The 19779-nt window shown below is 44.0% G+C and overlaps 1 protein-coding gene across 1 annotated transcript in view; it reads left to right on the top strand.

Moving 5' to 3' along the window:
• Positions 1-19779, top strand: part of DGKI (diacylglycerol kinase iota) — a 356858-nt gene that overhangs the window by 93737 nt on the left and 243342 nt on the right. The window contains 1 exon segment of the mRNA XM_066362797.1: positions 19295-19403. Within this exon segment, the coding sequence (XP_066218894.1) occupies positions 19295-19403 (109 nt within the window).

The following is a 19779-nucleotide window of genomic DNA, read 5'->3' as shown; positions in this document are numbered from 1 at the left end:
TTTACATCTCCAACACTTGGTCCTCCCTCAGAGACTCCATCTCAGTAAACGTATCACCATTTATCCTGAAATTTTGAGTCATTCTTAGCTCCCCCTTTTCACTCAGAATTCACCTCCATTCCATTAGCATGTAGATCCCTTATCAAGATATATCTGGAGTCTCACCACTTCTTCCCACCAGCACTGCTACCAAACCACTATTTGCTAGATTATTGGAATGGCCTTCTAAATGGCTTCTCTGGTGACACCCATCCCCTTCCACATCCATTCAGATCTATTCTCCACACACCAGCTCATGAGAGCCTTTAAAACAATACTGTTCGTATCACTTCCTGGCTCCAAAGCCTCTAACGATTTCTTTGCCCTCTTAGAAAACCCAAGTGCTCACCATGGCCTAGGAAGCTCTGCATGTTCGGCCTCGGCTGCCACTCCAGTCTCGTCTCCTGTCCTTCCTCCTTCACTCACCAAGGTCCAACCTTACCCACTTCCATGCTCTTCCCCCACAAGACAAAAATTCGGCCGGCTTTGAACTTGGAATTACCTCTGTTTGGACCTCTCTTCAACCAGCTAGAACTTGGTTCTCTCTCACATCCTCTAAGGATCTGCTCAAATGTCACCTCCTCCGAGAAGCCATTGCTGACCCTTTATTCAGAAGAGCATCCCTGGTCCCACTCTGTTAGCTGCCGCTGCTATCACGATTTAACTCAGCATTAACTGTGTGTTTGTGTGCTGTCTGACTCTCTGCCTCTCAGCTGGGGGCTCGGTTGCGCTTTTCTGTTTTATTTTCTCATCCAGAAGACCGCCCAACAACAAAGCATCACTGTTAGCTCCATAAATATTAGCCGACTGAAGAGCAAAATCAATAACCAGGGAGATCAGTTTTTGATTTGTGTGACTTCTTATTTTGGCAGTGCCGGGAAAGAGGTGAGTCTGCGCATTGCTCACAGGTGTCTAGCGGGGGGCCTGGAGCAGGATTTTCACATGGAAAGACGTGTTGGGTAAGTGAATAAATGAATGGATGGATGGATGCAATCATGTTAGTGAGTTCATCACCAGTAAATCTTCATTTACTCTTTAGACCTATACCTTATGGCAGGGTTACTCTGGCAAAGGGACCTAACCTTGTCTAAGGGGTCCATGAAGACCTCTCTAAGGAGGGGGGGGGATACATACCTAACAGATACTGAGCACTTACTGCCAGCCCACTGCTGTGCACTAACCAATTTAATCCTCAAGAAATGTGTGAGTTTGGCCCTGTCCGGTTGGCTAGCGGTAGAGCGTCGGCCTGGTGTGCGGGGGACCCGGGTTCGATTCCTGGCCAGGGCACATAGGAGAAGCGCCCATTTGCTTCTCCACCCCCCTCCTTCCTCTCTGTCTCTCTCTTCCCCTCCCACAGCCGAGGCTCCATTGGAGCAAAGATGGCCCGGGCACTGGGGATGGCTCCTTGGCCTCTGCCCCAGGTGCTAGAGTGGCTCTGGTCACGGCAGAGCGATGCCCCAGAGGGGCAGAGCATCGCCCCCTGGTGGGCAGAGCGTCGCCCCTGGTGGGCGTGTCGGGTGGATCCCGGTCGGGCGCATGCGGGAGTCTGTCTGACTGTCTCTCCCCGTTTCCAGCTTCAGAAAAATACAAAAAAAAAAAAAAAAAAAAAAAAAAAAGAAAGAAATGTGTGAGTTTGATGCTATCATTAGTTTCATTGTACAGATGGGGGAAAAGAAGGCATAGAAAGTGGATTAACTTATCTTAGGATGTACAGCTAGTCAATGGCAGAGGTAGATCTAGGCAGTCTAGTTCTAGAGCCTATGCTCCTAACCACTGTGCTATACGTTCAAGCTGAAGATGAGAGTGGAGGAGTAGCCAGCTAGAGGGAGGGTTAGAATTATATAGGAGTCAGTGTTCTGGGAAAATGGAATTGTATGTGCCATGGGCCAGATCATGACCAGTTCCACTGAGGACATGACTGTTTCTCTATGGCTAGAGTGTAGAATGAGTGTGCAAGAGAGTAAGCCATGAGCCTGGTTATTAAGCCAGGGCCAGATGTGGAGGTCTGGTAGGCTATGCTGATGAGTTTGAACTTACCTTAGGCAATGGGCAACATTAAGTGGGTTTCAGCAGGAATGTTAGGTGCACAGGTTTGTTTTGTAAATGGTCCCCTTGGTAGTCTGTAGAGGCTAGGTGGGAAGGCAGGCAGGTGGAAGGCAGGGAGGCCAGTCAAGAAGGCCTTGCAGTAGTCCAAGGAAGGGGTCAGGCTGGCCTGGTCCAGGGCAGTGGTGGTAGTCCTAGAGAGGTAGCATAGATTTGGGGTCACATGAAGAGGACATGGTGATGGGTGTGGGGCAAGAAAGAGGCAGGTGTAGGTGGTGTTATGCAGAGGGACCAATTAATCAATTAGTTCACTTCTAGGATTTTTTTTTTACAGGTAGACTAGTTATTGGTCTATGTACACTAGGCCTTGTTTACAGTGATACTAATTACCGGACTGTCTGTATAGATTAGAAACAATAGAGTGCAAGACCTTGTACAGCCGGGAGCCTGCTGTTCTCATAGAAGACTATGTGGAGGGTGCCCTGAATTTGTGCAGTACCTTAGTAAATTGATTACTGAGCCACAGTAAGTTCGAATAATGAACTAGGATGCAGTAACTAAGACATAGTATGTGAAGCTTTATGTACTGATAAATAAGAATTGCCAAGAACAATGAATAGTATGCTACGAATTACGATATAAAAATCTATTTGTACACAAATTTATATACTTATAAATTTGTAACGTAGTTCTGGAAAGATAAATAAAATCGTTTTATGTAAATATTTCACATAGAATTGTAAAAGAACTGGAGGCTAATCGTGGTAAGGAACTTATTTTTTTGTACTGTCTGGGTTTTGTATCTGCATGCATTAACAATTAAAATAATGATAGCTTTTAAAAATTTAGAACAGTGACAGTTAAATGATTCAGCAAACGGGAGGAAAACAAACATCATACTAGCTTATAACCATTTTTTTCTATTTAAAAAGCTCTGAAATAATAAAACTTGGAACTATAATTATAAATCCAAGGTATAATTGAATATGAATGTAATAAATTTGAAATGTGTTTTAGGGAGGGACAGCACATGAGATTCTTATTAAGTATAGAATAAACAAATTATTAGAAAAAAATTAAATGTAATATGCTTGTAATTGCACATGAATGGTATTAATTAACCTTAGAGATTAATGTATACACACAGGATTGAGATTTGAAAGAACAGAAAAGGTCTGGGTTTAGAAATGCTATCAGAGAAACATTAAACATCTAATAATTTTACCCAAAATTATTCACTTTGTGGATTACTCTAAGGACTCAAGCTTCTTTTTAGGGTGAAAAAGATTTTCTAAATGACGAATTTTAGATTAGGCTTTTAGTTCTAAGATACTATGAGTTCCTTAAAGATGACAGAGATCAGTGTCTTGCTGTAGATGTTAGAGCTGCCAGTGTGTCTTTGAGGATTTGCTCTGTTCACCGGGCGCGTGAGTACCTTCTGCGAAATGAATGCAGAGTAGACACTGGAAGAATGATGTGAGTCAGCACCAGAGTATTAGATCAGCCTGGCCATTCTGGACTTTCTGTATTCTTATCCTGTAAGTAACCACGATCCTTTGAGAAGGGGCAGGGTTCACAGGTCTTGCTGACTTGTGCAGCGATAAAAATGCTTCTGGACCAGATTAGTGACATTTTTCTAGAACTTGCCTGGGTTTTAGGTGAGCTTGGCCTCAAAAAATGTTGTGTCTGCAGTAGTGAAATTCGCTGTTGGCATGGTATGGATGCCAGACGACCTTAAAAGTAAGTCTTGAGTAAAAGGAATTTCAAATGAAAGGCCAATTCCAGTTAGACACAGAATCGCTCCTCTTGGGGGCTTATGGAGGAGCATGGCTCCACTGGAAATCCTTGTTGAGTTTGGTTTAGAAAAGGACAGATTCATGTTCAAGGGGAAAAGGCGATCTGTTACTCTTAAACTCTGATTTGTTGATCAAACGCAGCAGGGCTCACCAAGGAGACTGTCTACTTTTAAGAGAGATTCCTGAATAAGTTGAGACAGATGTAACTAGTACTTGTCTGCAGAGGCTTCTGGGAGGCCCCTACTGTAGAGAAGATGCTGATGGGAGGGACAGTCTTATCCTCACGTTGCCCAGTGTGTCTGTGAGTCCATCAGGGATCTGAGAACGTACATTTTTTCCAGTGCTTGCCGAGAATCCTCAGTGGGCTGCAAACAATAGTAAGGTTCCTTTCCAGACACATTTTGTGTGGATTCAGGTTTGCTGCCCTGTTTAAATTTTTTTTTTTTTTCTTTTTTTTTTTTTTTTTTTCATTTTTCTGAAGCTGGAAACAGGGAGAGACAGTCAGACAGACTCCCGCATGCGCCCGACCGGGATCCACCCGGCACGCCCACCAGGGGCGATGCTCTGCCCACCAGGGGGCGATGCTCTGCCCATCCTGGGCGTCGCCATGTTGCGACCAGAGCCACTCTAGCGCCTGAGGCAGAGGCCACAGAGCCATCCCCAGCGCCCGGGCCATCTTTGCTCCAATGGAGCCTCAGCTGCGGGAGGGGAAGAGAGAGACAGAGAGGAAGGCGCGGCGGAGGGGTGGAGAAGCAAATGGGCGCTTCTCCTGTGTGCCCTGGCCGGGAATCGAACCCGGGTCCTCCGCACGCTAGGCCGACGCTCTACCGCTGGCCCTGTTTAAATTTTAGCGGCATCTACACAATCTAGATGTCCAAGATATGAAAGTGTTATGTGCCAAGACCAGGAACTTGCCACTGACAGAAACACTGAAAGTGGAGGACCACATCCCTTGTGTATTTTATACAAAAATTCATTCTGTTGAATAATCTGGTCCTTTTTCCTTGTGATTCCATTTGCTGCAAGTCCCCCCACCAAGAAAATGGTTGTTAATGTCAAATGATGGCAGCGTGGTCCAATCTGTGCTCCCTGGAGTCACTTGTGCCTCCAGTAGGAGGGTCTCTCCTGCATTGCGCAGGGCCTGGCGGACTGCTGGTGGGTCCGGAGACCTTTGTTGTCCCACAACTGTGGCTTTTCCTGTGTTTGCCACAGTCCTTTCTGGACATGTGGCTTTTCAGAGGGCTTCTCCTCTGATTCTGCCAGACCGTTGCCACCTTCTGAAGCTGTGCAGAGCTGTGGTGGTTGCAGCCTTGTGCATCTCACAGAGAAAGTTCTGGAGTCCCGCAGACTGGTCCTGACTAAGGGAGAACTCTTCCATTTTTAGTTATAATGCCTCTTCTTCACTGGCCTTGGCTCCTTCCTCAGCCTTGTCTGCCAACGGTCACATCCCACCTGCTGGCTGGGCGGGCATCTCTTTCCCAAAGGGCCACGCTTTGGGTTCAAATATCAACTGCATCCTTTATTTTGGGACAAGATACACAACCTCCTTGGGCCTCATCACACTCATCTGTAAAGCTGCTCTAATAATAATAAAAATAACAACATTGTGTATGGTTTGATTTTTTTATAAAAGGACTCCTCAAATGTCCGAAAGAAAGTAAATGCCCAGTTGCTCATCGCTGTTATCCTCACAGACTAGTAGCCATAGGACCAGTCCAGTTGGTTCTCATTTTAATTCACTTGAGATGCTGTGAATGGGCAGGGTCAGTGGGGTGAGTCGTGGCTCTCCATTCGAGGTGGGACTGCTCTCTGAGCACACTCTGAGAAGGCAGCCTCCGAGGAGTCCTCTTCTGATGGAAGGGGACAGGGCTCTTGGTTGCCTCTTCCACTGTGTGGATTGCATCATTGGTCACAAGGATGCTAAGAGAAATTGTAAGTGCTCAGAGGTAGAGTTTAGGGAAACAGCCAGTGTGAGAAGTACCTGCTGAGACATTCTGCAGCTGGGAATGGCCACGGGGCAGCGGACTTTATGCGAGAAGTTTTTGTGAGAAGGTGAAGTTTCTCATATTATCTTGATAGAATTTCATCTCTTTGTGCCTCATTTCCATCACAGAATCTTCCTTTTTTCATTAATTTTCATGGAAATTTAACTGAACACTTCCAAATATCTTGTTACACTATTAAAACTAAAATTAAAAATATATTTGTGAATTTACGTGCATGTGCATGCGTGCGCGCGCACGCGCGCACACACACACACACACACACACACACCATGTAACTTACTGAATGGTACCCACACTAGAGATGAAATGAGCAAATAGTCTTGTAGAAGCTCCAGAGCATCTTATAAAATGCTGATGTCACCCTGGCCAGAGGGCTCAGGTAGTTGGAATGTTGTCCTGATAATGCAGGGTTGCGGGTTTGGTCCCTGGTCGGGGCACATGCAGGAGTGGACTGATGTTTCTGACTTTTACTCTCTCTTTCTAAAATCAACAAATAAAAAATTTCAGGCCTGACCTGTGGTGGCACAGTGGGTAAAGCGTTGACCTGGAAATGCTGAGGTTGCCGGTTTGAAACCCTGGGCTTGCCTCGCCAAGGCACATATGGAAGTTGATGCTTCCAGCTCCTCCCCCCTTCTCTCTCTCTGTCTCTCTCTCCTCTCTAAAATGAATAAATAAAATAAAATAAATTTAATAACTACATTGCATCCTACAGTCTCAAGCTCTATTTAAAAAAAATTCAAATAAAAGAAAATTTAAAAAAGATAGTGATGTCACTTAAAATGTGCTTTTCAACTCTTCAATTTCATTTTATTTTTTCATTTCCCTGAGAACTATTCCTTGCATCCTCAAATGCCAACAACTCATTTCAAATAAGAGTACTGGTTTCTTCTAAATCAGAAAAAAAAATAACAGTATTTCTTTTCCTTTTCCTTCTCCTTCTTGAGAGCTAAGGAAAACACATCTGAGCCATTTCTGCCCATGATTAAATAATAGGGCCTCCCACAACCTGTAGCCTCTAAGCCACTGAATTGAAGAAAGCAACCCTTTTGGAGTTTTTCTGTGTACAGGGCAAGATGAACAACTATTGGCCACCTACTATTTGCTGGTCACTTTGTGGCCCAAAATAAGACCCAGTCCCTGTATCCAAGGAGTCTTGAATCTAATAAGAAAGATCTGGAATGTGATCTGACTGTAGAGTACAGGGGACTGGGACAGGCTCCATTAGCAAAGATAAGAGCCAGTCTAGTCTGGAAGAAGAGAGGACAGTTAGCAGTGAGCAAAAGGATGTTTTCACAGAACATTCTGCAAGAGGCAGGCAGGACCGAAAACAACATTGGTGGAAAAATTTGTTTAAGCCAGGAGATCAGTAATGGTGCTGAGAAATGTTTAAAATCGAGAAAAGTATAGTCAAGGGGTACTTACCTTGACCGCGGAGAATTGGCACAGGGGGTCTTTTGCAGCAGTGGAAGGGGTGGAGATGAAGTTGGGGACTTCAGGAGAGAGCCTTTCTTGGTCAGTGATAAAATGTTTATGCTTGGTGTACCTTTCAGTCTTCCAACAGACACTGCATGTGTTGAAGGGGCCACATTATCATTTGCTTTTAAAGATCATTAAGGGAGTAGTGACTTCATTTTTAATTGCCTCCCCGCTGAGTTTTCCTCCTCTGGCATCTTTTGCTTTACGTTTGAGTTAACCTATTCTGGATCCAGCTGTTTTCAGGTTATGGGTACAAAGTAGAAGTGAGTGGCAGGTTGTTATAGCAACTGAATGTGATAGCAGTCGGGGATACCTGTGGGGATTGATGATGAGCTTGAATAGTCGGCAAGCTTTTCTTAGGAAATTTTACAGTCAATTAAAGGCCTTTCTCACAGTTTTTATTCTGACAATGAATCTCTTTCACGAATGCTCAGATTGTTTGAAGATGCTACAAAATGATAATAAGGCAGTTGTAAGAATGCATCATGATTCCCAGAGAACTAGAATATTGGATGTTCTCTTGTAGTTCTGTTAAAGTTTGTGAGTAAGAGAGATTTGGCAGAGACAAGATGGTAATGTGCTCTTTTATATAAAAGCTTTGGTAATTCCCATTGTCTATGACCTCCATAGTAGGCTATTAAAGGCTTTGTCCTCTTGCCCAGAGATATCCATTTTCTTCTTTCTTTTCTTTTCTTTCTTTTTTTGTGACAGATAGAGACAGACAGACAGATAGGCAGACAGACAGGAAGGGAGAGAGATGAGAAGCATCAGCTCATAGTTGTAGCACTTTAGTTGTTCATTGATTGCTTTCTCATATGTGCCTTGACCAGTGGCTACAGCTGAGCCAGAGACCCCTTGCTCAAGCCAGCAATCTTGGGATCAAGCCAGCAACCTTGGGCTTCAAGCCAGCGACCATAAGGTCATACTTATGATCCCATGCTCAAGCTGGTGACTGTGCTCAAGCTGGTGAGCCTGCATTCAAGCAGGCAACCTTGGGGCTTTGCACCTGTGTCCTCAGCATCCCAGGCCAAGTCTCTATCCACTGTGCCACTGCTCGGTCAGGCCAGATATCCATTTTCATACTGTTTCTTTCCTTCATACTGTCTACATGTGAGCCATCACAGTGCCTCTTTGGACCAGCACAAGACAGCCTCTGTCAGCTCCGGAGCCCCCCTCTGCTTTCCCCTCATCTAGCAAGATCTGAACCTAATTTTGGTGTCATTTTTCTCAGGCTGAGCTCAAATGCTACCTCCTTGGTGAAGCCTTACTCCTCTTCTCTCGGCAGAAATCACTCCCTGGTCAGGCTGCTGCTGCTTTTTTGGGGGGTGGGGGGGCAGACTTTTTCCTCATTGACACATGTTAGCAGTGTCTTCTCAACATATAGGTATGTTCCTGGGTCATTATGTCTAGGGCCGACCTCAAAGTAGCTGGTGGGTAAGTCTGCCTCTAACCCCAACTCCCCATCCGCATCTATATTTACAACACTCTGGGGATTAGTGTAAAAACAAACTATTTTAACTACTTTGAATATTTGACTCCATCCCTTTGGGTCATGCAAGAGTTTGCATTTCAAGTTCCTTTTGAGACTGCTGATACCCTTATGAGGGTCATATCATAAATTTCTTTGAGGTGACAAAATTATGTTGGGTTACCTATTTAGTGACACCATTAGTTGAGCAAGATTGTGATTCAGACAGGATAGGTTCCAGAGTAACCGGAAATTCAAGGGGGAGGGGTAGGATTAGTGTTTTAACATAGAAAGATAAACTTCTCTTGTTGATACTTTTACTGGGAACAGCCCTATGGAAATCCAAATCCTTTTTTTTTTTTTCTAAAATTTCTGCGAATATCCAGAGGGCTTATGTTCTTAAGGTTATTTCTGTTCCCAGGCTCATGCTTTTTCTAAATTTGTTCAATTTCGGATTATCTCTATCCCAGTAGGCAAAGTCTATTCCATATTCATTGACCTAGTTGTGAAAATCAGCCCCTTCTTCAGCATCCACATTCATAAAGCCCCCTGCCTTTAATGCAAGGACTAGAGTTCCCTGCAGATTTAAGTGCAGGGAGGACTCTGGAGAATGAGGCAAAGGAGGCGTGTCCATCACAGCAGCGTAGCAACTGCCAACTGAACGGTTACACTGTGCTCTTCAAATGTCCTTCCGCCACTGCTTCATGAGGGTGTTTCACTGGTCACTTCAGTGCATTGCAAGCCCCCACCTTGTGCCATCTTTGCATACTTCTGTCCTTGCCCCTTCTCTGCCTTTCCTTCTCTTGTTTCTCTCTCCATTTCAGAGTGAATGCAAAGCGATGGAGCCTTTGGAGCCAGACATCTGGGCTGCCATCTTGGCTTTCTTAGTTATTAGCTGTATGGCTGATATAAGTTACTTAAACTTTCCAATGTCAGTTGTTCCATAAGTAAAATGGGCATAATAAAATCAACCCTTTCACAAGTTCAGCCTGTGTATTGGAGGTTTAGAGCTGATGCTATCATTTGCCGCCTTCTTAGGACCAGGGTACTCATGTTTGTAGGTTCCGGGAGTGTTGGCTGCTGATGGTCTATAGCTGAGCCCAGTCCCAGGGACTCCACTGGCACAAGAGAGTCTTGTTCCTGGGGTTATACTCTGCCAAGGGACTGCCCATACCCTAGGACTGGTTGATGTGGAGGTTCAAAGTCTTGTCTCTGCCTAACAAGTCTCAAGGGGCATTCAAGCTCCAGAACTTCATGTGTGATCGATCAGCCGGGGCTGTTGTTACAACTGCATCACAGTTCAGCTGCCCCTTGGCCACCCCTGCCTCTCCCCTCCCCGCCCCCCACCAGACTCTCTCATAAACCTGACAGTTCCCACCTTAGAGCCTGTTTTTAACCTAAAGAAAATGGTTGAAAGACTCTTCAGTGCATATTAGGCACCCAGGAAGTCATTATTGTTTGGTGGGTAAGAGAATTTATTTTATGAAATTTGCCAGAATATTCTAGACATATACAAAACTACACGAGGAATCTTCACTAATCTATGAACAGTGAGAATAAAATTACCCCAAATTTGGACAATGAGAAAATGGTTGTTTGATTTTTTTTAAAACATTATTTTACTAGAATATGTTCTAATGAGCCTGCTCCAATGGAAAAGGAACCTTGTTACTTGTAATGGGGTCATACCTGGTACTAATGGGTACTGTCATTTTGTTGTCTCTGGATATCTGATTAATGACCCAGAACTGTTAAGGGTGCTGACAGGTTACATCGCCATCAGGTAGTGGTTAACCTGTGAAAAGCTGATATGTTATGATTTTATAGACAAAAAGAAAACTGAATGCCACAGAGATTAAGATCTTACATCTGATTTAACAGCCTTTTGGGCATTTCTTTCCTGACTCTTTGAAATCTCAATTTTTATTTTTATTTTTTAATTTAGTGTGTGTGTGTGCGCGCGCGCGCGCAAAAGAGAAGAGGTTTATTTAGGTGCCATGACCTGGGAGAATGGTGACCTCTGTCTCAAAGACCATCTCCTCTTCTTGCTCAAGCCCATGGTTCTTATAGGGTTAAGGAGGGGAGGGATTTTTCCCTAATTATCTTGGTAGCTTTTTGTGTACTCAGGCCTTATCCACTCATCTTTTTAGCCTTTGGTATGCTCAGTGTAAGGACCTCCCCCTGCACCATCCCAGCCAATGGGGGGACTCCCCAGTACTCCCTGACCGTCTATGGTAATAATTCAAATCTTGATTTCTTATACACATTGTGATTCAAATACACATTGTGTATTTGTCTTCTATGCTGGTTCCCTCATTAATGAGTTAAATAAAACTTTATCAGATGCTTATTATCTAATTGTATGAGGCTGTTGTTTTCAACAGTGTTTTTTTCATAGAAATGCATTTTTGTGTAAGTATTATTCGTTTCTGAAGGGGAGCATTATGATTAGAAGGTACCCAAAAACTCACGGGAGCAATGGGGAGAAAGAAGTCAACATTTTGAAGTTAGCCAAACCCTCTCATACTCAACTCAGACTTTGGGTCTGGTTTTGAAGTGTGTGTGTCTTTTAGGGCTTCTGTTAACAAAGTCCCACACGTTTTAACAAAACGGCTTAAACAAAAGAAATGCGTTGTCTTACAGTTTCGGAGGTGAGAAGTTTGAGGTCAGGTTCTTGCAGATTGGCTCCTACTGAGGGCTGTAAGCGTCAATCTGTCCCAGGCCTCATCCCGAGTTCCCGGTGGGTTGGGGACTATCTTTGGGGTTTCTTGGCTTGTAGACTCATCACCCAGTCGCCCTTCATGTTCACATTATGTTCTCCCTGTGTGTGTGTGTGTGTGTTTGTGTGTTCAGATCTCCCTTTTTATAAGAACACCAGTCATACTGGATTAGGGGCCTCACCCTAATGACCTTATTTTTAATTTAGTTACCTCTGTAAAGACCCTGTCTGAGATTAGAACTTTAACAGACAAATTTTGGTGGTGGCAGTAAGGCACACAATTCAAACCATAACAGTGTGATTACTTTTTCTCCATTCCCAAGGGTCATTTTTCCCTCAGTGGATACAGTAAGGAGGAGAATGCCAGTAACTCCTGAGAGAGCCCCGGTTAAGAAACCTCATCTTGTTTGAAAATGAGGTTTACCGTCACATAACCGCATGGCTTTAGGAATGTGGGTGTAATGGAGTAGTCTTGGGAACTCAGTGCTGTCTGACAGAGGGGGTCACAAGTTCTCAGGAGCATTCAGCAGCCAGTCTGCTTTACAGATGCAACAGACCCCCCCCCCCAAATGCCTTTTTTTGGTGTTGCATTCATTTACATGAATATAATCAAGTAAATAATTCCAATGGCTTGGGATTGCATTTAAAAAAATATGTTGGTAGGTTTGTCTAAGGGGAGGGTATGGTGCTTTTTAATTTTGCATTAGGCAGGTAGGCAAGGCGGGGGAGAAGAATGATTCCTTTGGCAACTGTGGAATTGTTTACCATGACTAGAAGTAGAGTCTTCTGTTTGAATAACCCCTCTGAACTGCCGGACACGTAATGGAAGCTGGGTGAATGTTTATTGAGTAAGCAGAAGTGCCCAGGGAACTTGGGGTATTTGAGAGCAATCCAATAAGCACATATTTATTCAGTTTTACCATAGCTTCCAGTTTGTGTAAAAGAATAATGACAGCGGTGACCGTTTATTGTGCTTACTATGTGCCATGCATCCTGCACGCATTTTAGAAAAAAGATCTCAGCAACTGCCCGAGTTGGGTTATAGTGTTTTTATTTTACAAAGAAGGGAACTGAAGCTAATGGAGGTCAAGCAACTTGACGGCATACGTGGTAAGTAAAGTAAGACGGGTTCTTAACCGTGCACTCATGTGTCTCCCAAATTGGCCTCTCTCTAGGAGAGGTTACATTCTTGTTGTGGAGATCAAACATGTATAATGGAGGCAACTAGAAAACTAGTATAAGAAGAGGCTAATTGTATTGTGTGTTTCTTTTGCTATGTGTGTGCATGCTGTTAGCATTTCACAACATTGCGTGTGTGTGTGGCATTGTGTAATGGTCACGTATGTACAGTCTGAAGTTAGAAGCATGGAGTCAAATCTCACTTGGATCTCTTCTCATCTGTGTGATCTTGGGACACGTACCTTAATCATTCTTTGCTATCATTGTTTAAAATACAAAGTAAGGGATAATAAAAGTACCAATCTCATTGTTGTGAAGAGTGAATGAGATATGTAAAATTATTCAGCACTGGCAGAATGTATTTTTTGCTAGACTGTAAGCTGCAATAAGACAGTGATCTACATTTGTTTTATTCATTCATGTATCTTATACATCTGGAACAGTGCTTGGTATAATATAGACGTTCAGTATATAGATTGCTCAATGAATGAATATATATATTTCAATATGTGATTTCCAGGGCTTAGTTACATTAGCACATGTAATGGGGCAGTCAGATGCATGCACATCTGTGTATAACAGGAATTCTCAGGATAGGATACACATTAGAAATACCTAGAAGACTTTAAGTAGACTAGTTCTCAAGCCCCACCAGAGGCAAAGGTTGAGCATCGCTGTTGAAGAATCACTCTGAAAGTAACAGCTATAAACATAGAATAACAAAAGTGATTTTCTGAATGACTCATCCTTGGAAAACTGGACACAACCTTTGTTTCAATAGTAATTACATTCTTGTTAATGTACATTAAAATCATCAAAAATGCTTTGAGTTCATATGGAATATGGGTTAAAGTTTGATACAAATAATGACACAGGTTTGTTCTCTTACATGAATCTTTGATGGAGTATTTGGAATTTGTGTGGGGCTGGGACATTTTGTTGTTGTTGTGTGAATGATCTTTAGCATTGCAGGTGGCTTGTCTAAGTCAACCTGGAAGCATCCTGGGCTGCTTTGTATATAAGCCAAGTGAGCACCATTATAGTATGGGGGATACATACACAGAGTGATTCAGAGCTTGCTTGAAGCACTTGAGGAATTAAACCAGGGTACAGAGTAACTTTTTTAGATACCTAGGTCCTTCTCTAGAGCAAGAACAAGTTCTATCTTTAATGTGCCAATTGCTTATTTCCTTGCTAAGCGGACCTTCTGATCATCTGGTGCCTCCCCTCTGCTCACATGGGCTCCTCCTCCTCCTTCTCTGCTTACAGGTAGAGTCACTGGGAGGCAGGGTTGGGGCGATGGGGGTGGATTAAATGTAGCAACCTGGAAGGAGAGGAGAACTAGAGTGAATTGAGAGAAACCTGCAAAACAGATAATCAGAGGGTATCTTGGCTAAAACAACTTATTTACATATTTTTCCATCAAATTTTAAATCTTTTTTTATGAAGTATATATACTGCACATTTCTTTCAATAAATATGTATAAACGTATTAACCCTATTACATGCCCTGCGTAAATGTCGTAGCAATTGGATTCCATTTTAATGCTGACCTCCAAACCACTTTGATGGCTTAGGCTTCTGAACACTGATTCAACTCCTGTTTGTCTTTATACTTGAAGCACTGCTTTGAAGGATTTCTGGCCCTCCCAGGGAAGACTAGCACTAAAATGCAAGGCCTGGGACATAATTCAGATCATCGTAATCAGATTTCTCAATCACTGATCTAATCAGCAAGCTGTTTTGCTTAGCGTCTTGGTCAAGTTCATCCATTAACTCAGAAGGCGTTTACTGAATATATGCTGTGTCTACCCCTAGGCTAGAATGTAATAAGATCAGTAGATGAATTGAGCCCTGTCCATTAGGAGTTTATAGTCTTATTGAATGAAGTCAAGGAAATAATAGAATGCTATTTAAGATGTATGCTGCCTTTTACACTTTAAATGTGTGAAAGGTCCTTCATGGCCATTTCTCCACTTTGAAGCTCCTTTTGTCATTACCATCACCCTCGACAAAGTGTTATAAAATTAATAAAAAGAATCATTGGCATCTCATGGTTTTACTGACTGTGGGTTTGAGAGGATTCTGAGCAGGAGAAAAGAATGAGAAATTGAAACCCCAGTGATTTTTTTATTGGAGCACATTGAAACATAAAATCTCTGTGTGTACCCTCCCCCCATACACAACAAATTCTACTAGACTCTTAAATGCCATCTGGTCAACCAAAATGAATCCAAATGGAAAAACAACTTCTGAGTTGATTTAAGGTCCGAGAAATGGTGAAACTGCATTCTTATTTTGGAAGAAAATGTGCATATACTGTATATGTAAACTGTTGGGAAAAAGAAAAAAATATTTTCTCCCATGGCTCTTTAGAAGAATGGAAAGCTGTAATCAGAAGTTACCTCGCACCCCCCTATGTACATAGCTCTCCTGATTAATTTTGTATGTAATGTCCTTTTGTGAGACCCACTTATAGCTACCAACTGACAGCCACTTTGAGGTTTCTTACTTATTTTCCCCCTTCTTAATGTTTATATGTGTAGTAGATATATAGTTTTCTTCTATTAACATTGCAGAAAACCACCCTTAAATTTGCCTTCACAGCGAGGACTAGATAAGCCACAGAAGCCCTTATTTAATTGCTTCTCTTCAGGGACTGGGAATGTGTGGTTGAGCTGTCCTTCCACTGCAGAGCTTAGCCAGGGTTGAATGTTCCTACGTCTCTCACCTTATGAGCACATTGCTCTTCTAGAGACACATAGGTTCCTTGCATCCTAATTTGATCATTCGAGCAATGTGCCCCTCTTGGGCGCCCTCATTAGGAAGAGCAGTCAGGTTTTGGTGGTCAGAGGCCACAATGTCTCATGAGTCAAACTCATTTGTCCCTGTGGTTTTTCCTGTGATGGGAGATTGTGGTGACTGTTCGGGAATCAAAGGTGAAACCTGTAGATTCTGACCCTACAGAGACCTGACATTTTGGTGGTGAGAGCTGCGGGTCAGCAGATCACCATACAGAGTCGGTCAAAGCCAGGGCAAAGTCCTGCGGAAAAATGCTAAACAAGGTTGTGAACTCAAGTAGAAGAAAATTCTTGGGGGATAAAGGATCACCATCAAAAAGTCTTCCAGTTTTCTTTTCTTTCTTTCTTTTTTTTTTTTAATTTTTTATTTATTCATTTTAGAGAGGAGAGGGAGAGACAGAGAGAGAGAAGGGGGGAGGAGCTGGAAGCATCAACTCCCATATGTGCCTTGACCAGGCAAGCCCAGGGTTTTGAACCAGCGACCTCAGCATTTCCAGGTTGACGCTTTATCCACTTCTCCACCACAGGTCAGGCAAGTTTTCTTTTCTTATTGCTCAATAAAATAGAATATACTTTGGGGTGAGGGGCCAAAACTGATGTTGTGATATGCTTTGGTGGAAGTGAGGAAAAAGAATATTGTGTCGCCTGACCTGTGGTGGCGCAGTGGAAATGCGTCGATCTGGAAATGCTGAGGTCGCCGGTTCAAAACCCTGGGCTTGCCTGGTCAAGTCACATATGGGAGTTGATGCTTCCAGCTCCTCCCCACCTTCTCTCTCTGTCTCTCTCTCTCCTCTCTCTCTCCCTCTCTGTCTCTCTCTCTCCCTTTCTCCTCTCTAAAATGAATAAATAAATAAAAAAATAAAAAAAAAGAATATTGTGTCCTCAGAATGTCTTCACTGGAGGTCTACATACTTGCCATGACTCTTTAAGAGCTTCTATAAGGCAAGAGCATCGCCTGCTGCCTGGTGGGAGCATCTGAAAGTGATCCTTGATGTGATCATTTCCGACTACCGAAGACCTAGCCACTACTTCTGGGACTTTTTCTGTAGGAATATAAGAGATTGTATATAGACGTGTGTGTATTCATTCATATATATATAAAGGGCTGACACTTGCTGAGCTCTCAGACATAGTGGGTCACAATCCTGGTCTGAATTCTTACCCAACCTTTCTTTGGGGCTGCTGTACATCCCCTCAACGTTACAAATTCCATGTCTGGGTGGAGTCTGCAGGCTCAGTGAGCAGTAAGAAGAGATCATCTTGAGTTCGAGAGCCTAGCAAGGCTTTTAGATTCTGCTTTTACTCTTCTTGTTTACCCCTGTTGGCAAATTGCTTTTCCTTCAGTGGCTCAGCTGCTGGGATTCACCATGTATCTGGCATCACTGCCTTGCTTTCCCCCACCTCACTGCCTGTGGCCTTGGTTGTCTGCCTAGTGAGATGGGTGAAGGAGCCTGAGAACTTGGGCCTCCCTGGTGTGTCTGTGGGTCGAGGGTCAGATGGCAGATTCTTACTGTGATGCTCACGTCTGATGAGACAGGCTGCAGAGAGCGAATCGGGGGTAAAGTGCACAATGAAGTTGCTCATGCTTTCCATCAGGGCTCCCCTTTGACAGCTTGAGGGAGTTTGTGCGCCCCCACCTGCCCTGTCACCCTAAATTAAGAGGTAAACTGACGCCTGATTGAATGACCAGAAATGGAGATGATTTGGGAATAGCAGGAGCATTGCAATTTGGGACACACAAACTGTAGCAAGCTACAGGCGAGTCCGTTGATGGTTTGGGGGGGTAGCTGTTTTATGGGCAAAGGATGCAAGGAGACAGGGGAATCCAGCCAGAGTCCAAGCAGAGGGGAGGGGGAAGATTCTTGGCAGATGTTCACTGGTCCAGGGATAAGTTTTGGTCTTCTGTAAATCAGGCAGTAGTGGGACAGCAGTCCCTCAGTTCTTCAGCTTAGTGTTCCTGAGGGCACATGTGTGAGATTCTTCATTTCATATCCCCTAGTTCCATTTGAGATTAAAATGATTTTGCATTCCCAAGGAGACGTTTGAAAACTTTAGCTCACAGAAGGAAACTGCACGTGCAAAATGCAGATTCCCAGACCTCACCCTCAGACCAGTGTGGGGTCAGCATCAGGGACGCACCTGGTTCTAGTTCAGGTGATTCTCAGAGCAAGCATGGGCTCTTCTGCAGAGGGACAGCTCTGGCCCTTCCAAGAGCCACTTAGTTAACTCACGGATTGGCACTCTTTTTTTTTTTTTTGTATTTTTCTGAAGCTGGAAATGGGGAGAGACAGTCAGACAGACTCCCGCATGCGCCCGACCGGGATCCACCCAGCACGCCCACCAGGGGTGACGCTCTGCCCACCAGGGGGCGATGCTCTGCCCCTCCGGGGCGTCGCTTTGCCGCGACCAGAGCCACTCTAGCGCCTGGGGCAGAGGCCAAGGAGCCATCCCCAGCGCCCGGGCCATCTTTGCTCCAATGGATCCTTGGCTGCGGGAGGGGAAGAGAGAGACAGAGAGGAAGGAGGGGGGGAGGTGGAGAAGCAAATGGGCGCTTCTCCTATGTGCCCTGGCTGGGAATCGAACCCGGGTCCCCCGCACGCCAGGCCGACACTCTACCACTGAGCCAACCGGCCAGGGCTTTCTTTTTTTTTTTTAATATTTTTTATTCATTTTAGAGAGGAGAGAGAAAGAGACAGACAGACAGACAGAAAGGAGGAGCAGGAAGCATCAACTCCCATATGTGCCTTGACTAGGCAAGCCCAGGGTTTTGAACCGGCGACCTCAGTGTTTCCAAGTCAACACTTTATCCCACTATGCCACCACAGGTCAGGCGGATTGGCACTCTTAGTTAAGCTCGAGACCTTTGTCTGACATTTTTGATGAAAATGTTCAGAAACTGACTTCTTTTATGCATGATGACACTTCGGGATCTCCCTGGGTGATTCCTGCTTTCTTCATTTACCTTGCTGTTCTCATTCTCCCCACTTTACTACCTCCCCTCTCTTCCCTTTTTCCAGCCATAGTCATATTTGCTTGCTAAAGGAGTTCCTCTTATTACCTTTGCCCGGCCAAAGTCAGGACTGACTTTCTTAACTTTTCCTACCTTCTTCGCCTGAATTCTCTAATGTTCCACTCAACAAACATAAACTCCAAACAGCCTGTTCTAGATTATTCTTGCCATGGATCACCTTGGTAAGATACTGGTCTCTTGGGGTTTGCTATTTCTCGGCAGATACAAATCAGTCCTCTCCCATTTAGAAGCTTGAGCTGTCTGTAGCAGTCTTCCACAAGGGGAAGGGAAGGATGCTCTTCAGAGGAGTGAGAGTGGACTTGGAGCTGTGACTGGCTTGGAGAGCACTTTGGTGGGAAATGGAGGAATTTTGATAGAAGACCTCGCAAGCCTGCTTTCCTTGCTTTTACTGTCTGGCTGGCAGCTTTACACTTGTCTGAGTATTGTGACTGCCCTCACCCTAGGCTTCTGCAAACAGACCTGCATTCTGGCCTCGACACTAAACAGGAGCTTACATTTCAATTTCTGGTCCGGAAGCAGTACTGCCCCAAAGGGACCCCCTCACCTCCCTGCCTTTGAGACCTGCCGCTCTCTACCTTCACCACGAGCTTGAGAGAGAGAGATTCCAGCACAAACGTGAAGGTTTGCATGTGCAGGAGACTGACTCATGCATCGTTTCTAACCCACGGGAAAGTCTCAGCCCTGTATTCCCTTCTGATGTTGGTTTTTCCTTTGTGTTTTTTTCTTCTTGCTGCAGGAAAGCCATCTCCCGGGCAGGCCTGCAGCACCTGGCTCCTGCTCATCCCCTCGGCCTTCCTGTGGCAAATGGTCCAGCAAAGGAGCCGCAAGCGACTCTGGACTGGAGTGTAGGTGTCACTTAAACATAATTCGATTGCATGTGTGGTCTGTCTCTTTGTCAGGGTTCCTATAGCTACAAGCAAGACTTAAGAATTTTCTCTAATTTTATTCATTCATTTTTTAAAATAATTTTTTAGTTTTCAATTACAATTGACATACAATATTATATTAGTTTTCAGTGGGCAGCTAATTTCAGGTGATCAGACATTGTATGACTTACTAAGTGATCTTCTCGATCAACCTCACATCCCTCTGACACCATACATAGTTATTAGAATATTATTGACTATGTTTTCTATGCTGTGCTTTAACATACCCGTGACTATTCTGTGATTACCAATTTGTATCAATCCCTTCACTTTTCTCACCAACACCCCTCCCATC

The sequence above is a fragment of the Saccopteryx leptura genome, chromosome 2 (assembly GCF_036850995.1).
Source record: "Saccopteryx leptura isolate mSacLep1 chromosome 2, mSacLep1_pri_phased_curated, whole genome shotgun sequence".
In the NCBI taxonomy this organism is placed as follows: domain Eukaryota; kingdom Metazoa; phylum Chordata; class Mammalia; order Chiroptera; family Emballonuridae; genus Saccopteryx; species Saccopteryx leptura.
The sequence above is the reverse complement of the archived record's forward strand: the minus strand, read 5'-3'. Positions and strand labels throughout refer to the sequence as shown.